The 8,405-nt window shown below is 40.9% G+C and overlaps 1 protein-coding gene across 1 annotated transcript in view; it reads right to left on the reverse strand.

Annotated features, from left to right (window-relative positions):
- Positions 1-7,776: 7,776 nt before the first annotated feature.
- DOK5 (docking protein 5) overlaps positions 7,777-8,405 on the reverse strand; it is a 12,690-nt gene continuing 12,061 nt past the window's right edge. The window contains exon 6 of the mRNA XM_009585452.1: positions 7,777-7,844. Coding sequence (XP_009583747.1) covers positions 7,777-7,844 — 68 coding nt within the window. The remainder of the gene's footprint in view (positions 7,845-8,405) is intronic.

The raw sequence follows: 8,405 nt of genomic DNA on the forward strand, positions 1-8,405 counted from the left end.
TCAGGCACTCAGTGCCATTCCAGCCCCATGCCAACGACCACTGGTCCTCTCCTGGGAAGGATAGGCCTCTGCCGGGATCCTCTTAACTTGTGGTGTGAGCTGCCGGGTCTGTACAAGAGAGCCGACAGCTGGAGGCTCGAGCAGTGATGGACCGTGGCGAGACGGACCGAGCCAAGAGAGTTACTGCAGCTCATCTCCATGAGGCAGGGCTGTGCGACGTCTTCCTTTTTGTGGGGTGCCACAGCTGTAAGGTGTGGTAGCATCTGGAGAAACCACAGACTTGTTTTTTTCCAATCCATCTCTTCATTCGGCTTAAGAAAGGATGTCATTTTGCTGGGGCTTTACGTGGACATCACTCCATCATAGCCACTCTTGTTCCTCCTCGCTGCCTGTGTCCGCAGATGTTCCAGTATCTGAATATATGGAGTTCCTTTGAGCTTACCCCCAATACATTTAAAAGGCACATGAAAGTCTGGCCTGGTCTTCATTTGGGGACAAATACATGAAGAAAAGGGCAGGTTACTCAAGGGCACCAAGGGGACACCAGAACAGAGCTTTCTAGCTGTGATAGGTCCCTCTAACTCCTTATCTTTCACAGCTGCCAGAGGAGCTATAAATCTCATTTTGCTACCTTTTCCTTTCCTACATTACAGAACAACATTTATGTGTTTCATTTATGCTAAACGTAGGTACACTTTCATTTTACTAAATGTGCCAAAAATAGAGATCATACGTCATTAACACTGTCTGGCTTTCAGCTGAGTCATTACATGTTCATGGAGAAATAAGTATTTATGCAACTATTTACTTCAGTTTTATGGACAATATATTCTAAAAAGATGCATTGCCTTCAGCACAGAGTTTTCTATATCATTTGGTCTGTATACAGTTTATCTCATTATGTAAAATTAAGCACTCTTTGTTCAGTCAAAAAGATACAATAAATTATACTAGCAAGTGAATTTCTCTTATTCATTTCTCTTAGTCATTTTGTAATGTCTTTTATCCAGTGATCGCAAAATACAGACAATATCTGATTAGAAGCTATAATTTCATACAAGCATGATTTCATACACTACATATAAATAGCATGGCCACTTCTGCGGTGGAGTATGCTAGACTTCTTAAGTCCACAGCAGAATATAAAAGTATAGGACAGGAGGTTAGGGAAAGTCAATCTAGAAAATTGAGAAACAAATTCAAGCACTTGCCAGAGTTTAAGTGTGGCGAGGGTGCAATTCTCCTAAAAAAAAAAAAATACCAAAAGCATCTTAACGAGCACAGGTAATTAGAGTCTCTTTTTTATGCATCCTTTAAAATATAATTTGTCTGATACAACCAGAGGTCCTCTTCACACTATTTTATGTGGTCCTTACCTCATTGTTTCTGAAAATGGCACGACTCTTACTACCCATTTATCCTGGGGACTACTGCCTGCGGACATGCCATTCCCATTTTTAAGATGTGGAAAATCAAGTGGGAATCCCAGGTTGTACTGGAAATAGAGCTTGAGCCAAAAAATGAGCCTACCTAGACATTGCTACTTTCCTCACCTGAGGATAGAAAGCTCTTCACTTAGGTTGTGACCTGTAGCAGAAATGCAAGAGCAGGATAAATCGCCCGCATCCCCCATTTTCTCTGCTCAGCTGTGATGAATTGGCTCAGAAGTACACTGCTCCTTTTGCGAGGAGGTGGCTTTTAAAGACGACTCGCTGCAGTTGGGTGACTGTGACCTAATGTTTGGAAGCTGGAATAATTTAATTTAAAAAACTCAAGCAAACAAATGAACCACTTTCCTTCAGGCAAGCCTCAGAGCCTGCCTCTCTTCATCACCGGGACGGAGTAGCTGTATGGCCGTGCTGCACTGTGCCAACTCAGACACCTTCGGCGAGATAGGACGGGAGCTGAAAGCAGAGAGTCAGGGCTCATTTACAGGCTTTGGTTTCTCAAATTGCTGTGGGAGGCAGGAGAAATCTGTGCAAATCCAGTTGTTCACCAGCTACATCTACCATCCCTCCTTTCCCTGAGCAAAACCCGCTAGGCCAGCAGCAAACGGGGGGCTCACACTGCTGCCCCCTCAATCCTGTTCACACAGGGCAAAAATGGCACCAGCAGTGCATAGGAAAGCATTTTTTTCCTACAAATTTATTGCTTGTACAAAGGGAACTTACAGTTCTCCAAACCATTTACACTTCTATTGTGTTTCTATAAGGTTTAGCCATAGAGATCCCTTTTAGAATAACCCAAACGTTTCACTTTGTTTCTATTGGTACGCAAGCGAGGGAAGAGATGGAGCGTAGAGGCTTGATATGGAAGAAATGATGGAAGGCGTCACAAGACAGATAAAGAAAAAAACAAGTATGAGGTATTTTGACGTTATTAGCTATAACCCTCAGTTTAGCGGGAGATGAGAGCCAAGCAGGCAGCGCTAAGGAAAACAAGCCGGAGCCCTTTCTGCCTTTCCCGCGGCAAGGCTGGCACCCGGTGGCCGAGGCAGAGATCGCGGCTCTGCTTGAGGTGACCGCCAGCATCGGCGGGGCCTGGGGAGATGCAGCCCTGCCCAGACAAGGGAAGAACCGAGGCAAACACACTCCGAGCTATTTTTGGTTATTCCTTTCTATATTTTCTCACATTCGTGTGGCTGGAAGACCAGGAATTAATTTCACCAGAGAGACTATAACTTTTTTTAGATGGCTTAGAGTAAGATGAACACCTCACGCCTTTTATTCCTAAGATTTCCAGAGTATTTAAAAGACAGATAGCTGGGAAAATACTCATATACAAACCCAACCATTCGGAATGTCTCAGCACCTTATTCCCTTTTTTAGGCTTGTAAAAAACAAGAACAATGCATAGACTAAATACTAAAGAGAAAGCCACTACAATACTTTTTCCTGGCAAGTTTATTTGCTGGCATTTGTAAATCCACCGAGAAAGCGTAGTGCAATCAATACAGCTGAGGCCCAAGTTCTAATTAGAGCCTTCTGTTTGAAAACAGCTTTTCTTTAAACACTACGTGGCTAGTGGTAGTGATAGAATATTCCCTAAAAATAAGAAAATGGTTCATTAGTGTTCATGGAAACAGGAGATCAATCTGCCCTTGTGAAAGTTAATGAATACACAGAAATATCACATCATGACCCCTGATCTCAATGCCTGAGGCAGCAGTATTATTATGCGCTCTCCAGAATTGCTCAGCAACAGGACTCAGATACAACTCTTATTGCATTAATTTTATCTGTGTGACTATTTAAATTAATGACATTCTGGCTGCAAGTCACAAACTTCAAGAGATGTTCATCTGCTTAAATATTAATGATGCTTTTCTGCTGCAAGGTGTAAGAAGGGAAAGCAGAACTAAGTACTAACAATTTTAAGAATAAATATTAACAGTACAGGCATGAAAAATAAAACTGTTTCACTCAGACAAATGCTGAAACAACCCACTTAAACAGCTACCCTCCCTCCCTCAAGGAAGCAAAAATCGTTTTGTTAAATCTTAGTCAAGCAAAAAGTGTAAGAGCTACTTTATTTAAAACAACAACAAAAAAAGTTTTGAAGCATGATGAAAACACCTTGAGGTCTTCAGCGACTTTTGGCAAGTCCTTGTGTGACTCCATCTCTCTCTATAAAATGGAAATAGAGAGGACATCAGCCATCCCATTTCTCTCAGCAGCACAATGATTTACAGTAGTTACGTTGCCCTCTATGCTATTTTAGATAATGGCATTTGCATTCTGTTACCTGTAATAAGAACGTCTAAGAAAAAGAAATGTAATTTGAAGTCCTGATATTATGATTTTTTTTCTCTAATGTACTTGATCCCAAGATTAGCCTTTTAAGATCATTACCCGCCGAGTTCTGCTGCAGTCTGGACCGTCTCCATCTACCCACTGTGCTATTACCAGTTTGCTGGTTCATCCCTGCTCAAAAGATAGAACTTTTCTTAGCATGGATTTGAAAAGTGGGGTAAGCAGCTCTACGCTTTCTCTTCAGATCCCTTCTTCTTTTACCCCTAAAACATATTCTTCCATCTCCACAATTATGGCTTGCAGAGTGGTCTTTTGTGGGATGAAAGGGAACAGAGGGTATGACATTTCTGTCCGGTCTTTGAGGAGCAGCCATCTGAGAAATCGCACAGTGTTACTTAGAGCCGTATGAATGGGAGAGGTTACACAGAGCCAAAGACCTGCTCACTGGCATGACTTTGCAGAACACTTTTCTGCCTTTGAAAAAGTTATCTAGGAAGATCTGTGAACATTCGAGAAAGAACAAAGTTGACTGATATAAAAGGGCGTGCTGGAATTTGGTGGAGCAATTGAAACTAATCCGTAAAATTGTTATCCTCGTTTTTACATACAGGACAAGCTCAAAAAAACCCTTCTGAAGTCCTGTTAAATTGGAGGGCCTGTGTGTAGGGCAGAGACTGGAGAAAAATAGTCCTCAAGGATTTGTCACACACAGGTCCTTGAATCCTGTGGTAACCCTGAGCCCCACAGCTCTACAAATGGATTTGCAGCTTATTTTCTGAAGTACGTCTCTTCAGAGCGTAGCTTACATACCCGAAGGATTTCCACTGTGCATCTGTCTTCACCGGCGTATCAGGTACCACTGGCACCCAGCTGGCACACACGATGGCATCATCATATCGGTGTCACACATACGCAGACTGCTGTACAGTCTAAACAACACAACTCCAAATACAGTGAAGACCCTTCCCTCACCACAAAGCCAGTAACTACAGGAGGAGCAAACCCTCTCACTTCCTTCAGCTGATGACCTTGCTAACTAAGCAAGTCAGCAATGATGCAAAGTTAAGCGACTTAATCTGTCGGTACCACAAATTAAAACAAAGCAACTCCTTGATATTGTGTCATAAACACAGAGTAATTCAAAGCAAAGTTACTTTTAGGCCTTTTTTCCATCCTTCACAGTTAGTTTCACTAGAAAGAATAGTATCAGAGCTAGTTGATTTAATGACCCTTCATTTAAAGGCCAAGGTTAGAGTGGGTTTTTTTGTCTTCTTTGTAATTGGACTGTTCAGCCACAGACAGTCTTACTATATCAATCATTGCGTGAGTGAAAGGTGAATAAAAGCATTTACTGAACTGTCATATCCATGATAAAACAACAGACGCTGTCAGCTCTAAAGGGAATACATTAGCAGAAGTAAACCTGAAAGATAAAGACCTATTAGTCATAACATGCCTTTCAATCACTTATTTATGTTAGCAGTTCAGCTTTGAAATAAAGTGAACATAATCCTTATTTACAATAAATTAAGCTTATCTTTGCACTATGGTGTATCTTAAGCAATGATGGCATACTGATTTTTTTCCTTCAGAAACACATTTACCTTCACCACACACATCGGTTTGCTTCCCTGAAAGCCTTCCTCACCTCTAGTTCTGTTAGTACAACCCTTTCGGATGTAGAAATCCTTACATTTTCCCAGTGTTTTACTTCACAATTGATAGATAATGTGTTTATTAAACTGATATATGGATCCTAAGCCCAACCAGTTAAAAGAGATCTTACTGCAGTGACTGGTTACTTCAGGACACTGTAACAAACAGAAAGGCTGAATTGACTTGGAAACATCTGCTCCTTCCTTATTCCTGGAGAGCAAGTCTGTTTAAAAAAGGAAGGTAAAGACATTATACAGCGCACCGTGCAATTCAGGAGCCAAACTACCCCAACGTGCCAGCACTGTACCAGGGCACAGCCATTTGCAGTAGCTGAGCACGTTGGCTTGGGATCGGCCACCCTACGGGACTCCAGCTGAGACCTTGCCAGCCTTAAGCAGAGCAGAAGAATTACTTCAGTTGTCTTGAAAGCTTAATGCTTTTACATTCCCTTATGACATTTAGTTGTTTTGCAGCAACATGGCCTTGTTGTCTCATGTTCCACTTGTAATCTGCTATAACCCTTACATCCCTTTCTAAAGGGCTGCTGTCTTGCTTCTCCCATTATGTATTTGTGTAGTCAATTAGCCTTGCTTAGAAGCACTTGGCCCTATTGAATTTCTTCAATTTGTCCAGATCATTTTGTATTCTAATCTTGTATTCCTGTGCCCTTCCTTCCCATTTTATAGATCTGCAGTTTTAATAAGCACGCTCCTTACTGCTCCGTCCAAGTGATTAACCAGGACTGGAATCAGACACAGAACCGCACGTCACTCTGGATATCCTCCTCCAGCACTAAACACTGACAGCACCTCTGAGTACAGCCCGCTGTAACTATGAGTATAGTTTTGAAATCTACTTTTAGTCATCATGTGGGTCATGATCAACATCATGTCCTCCCAGTCTGCTTTGAAACTTCTTCTTCAGAATTAAAAGCCAAGCTTAAGATATTTGCTATTTTTACTCAAAACATAAGACGTCTGTCACATGAGAAAATGAGGCTGTGCTAACTCGTTCTCTACAAACATGAACAAATGCAGTTCATTCTCTACAAACCTACTCTGGCCATTGCATTCTTTTACTTTTCTTCCAGAATATCTACTGAAAAATTAGCTGCTAACATTACACATGCCTAGATAAATGCAGTTATCATTAGAACGATATCCCGTATTTTTTCAATTAAAAATATGCAGAGGCCATATTCCCCAGTAGAGCAATCAAAATAAGACCTAGTCCTTAAGCTTGTTAGGTGAGCAGGCATGAGATGGTTAGAGACGATCAGTCTGACTTGTAACCTGACAAGGCATTCTTACTCAGAGCTTGTTAAGAAAATGATTTCACCATACCTCACTAAGTGCAGTGCTCCACTTGCACTCAGGGTAATCACAGCTTTCTATCTACTGCTGTTATACATTTCTGACCATTTGGCATAGCACACAGCAGTCAACCAGGCTATTTTTGAAAAGTCTGTTTGCTGTTAAATTAAGATGCTGGTGCCAATCTATGAAAGTAGTGCATAACATGGATGCTGTCATAACACAGAAAAATCTGCCTTCTGCCACAAAATGGTTTGCGACATTGTGAGATTCCTGTTGAATCTACTACTCTGTTTCACCAGGGCACAAAGTGAGTGGTTCTGTTGCTTTAGATGTGGAAAGGGCACCCAAAGCAAACCACTGTCCCGCTCCATCCTTCCTTCTAGTGCCCCAGTGGCTCCACAACAGCTCTGTTTGTGATGCTGATAGTGACAACAAAACGCACTGTACCACAAATTAAGTGGGACTTTTTTTTTTTATTTTAAACATTCAGAGATGGAAATAAATACAGGAAATAGAAGATAGAGAGGGTGCTTTTAAAAGAAATCAATCAAGTCTTCATCAGGCTTCAAACAGGAAAAATTGTATCCAATAGCTGCTTAAAACTGGCCACCATTTCAAAGGTCAAGGATTAGGCTGAACAATAATGTAAATAACTAAAGATAAGCATTACAACAAACAAGGGTGACACAGCTGACATCAGTGAACACACAGCTGTAATAGACAAAATGGAACCACACTACAACAAGAAAGTCTCATGTATTTACAACATTCCTATCATACAAAAACATTTGGAAATATTTAGGGAGTGATTTCTTCTCTGTCCAGCTGTAAGATATAAAAGAAACACTGGAGGGTTTGTTGGTTTTGTTCCCCTCCCCAGTATCTACAGAACAGTTTTAACTTTTGGCAAAGTTAAAAAAAACCTTTGTATTGCAAGAATTTTTCATCCAACCTGAACTCTTCCATGTTTCATCCTTGCTTATTATCATCACTGTCATCCACTGGGGCAGTTTGTCAGAAGACAAAGAGTTTGTAAAGTTCTTTACAGTCTTTTATCGATGGTCTGACCTGTAGGTTGGAAAAGTGTCTGTGCGATGAAGCTTCACTGGGCTAGAAACATCTTCGCCGAGTCAGATGCAGAAAACAGAACAACACTCAGTAAGACATAGGCACCTTATTCAGCATTTTATAAAGGACTATGTGAACTACAGCCTTTTACTTAAACTTATCCCTGCTTAATCTGCTGCTCCATCTCGGAAGCATCCCCACTCAGATTTTCTTTCCCAGTTCCTTCAGAACAGAGAGTTGTAAAAAGCAAATAAATTTTTTAAAAGTTCTGACTTTGCATTTTAAATTAAAAATGCACTTTAGCTCACAATATTTACATCAGTTCTTTTCTGTTCATTAGAAAAGAGGAAAAGAGTCAATTCAGAAACCATAAATTCCAACCATGGTGAAAGAAAGCTCTTGCATACAAGGTTTCAGATGCCTCTACCATTCAGTGAGTGAAATGCTGCTTCATACCTATGGAATTATACAACTCAGTATAACAATTATTTCTTTTTTTTTTTCCAGTAGTAATTGAAGCATTTCAAGATTTTGGCAACCTAATTTAATTAGAGGTGCCTGGGGTACCACTGAAGTAGTAGCCCTGACTGATGAACGAGACAAGAACTTCAGT

This window comes from Fulmarus glacialis, unplaced genomic scaffold (assembly GCF_000690835.1).
Source record: "Fulmarus glacialis isolate BGI_N327 unplaced genomic scaffold, ASM69083v1 scaffold9249, whole genome shotgun sequence".
Taxonomy (NCBI): domain Eukaryota; kingdom Metazoa; phylum Chordata; class Aves; order Procellariiformes; family Procellariidae; genus Fulmarus; species Fulmarus glacialis.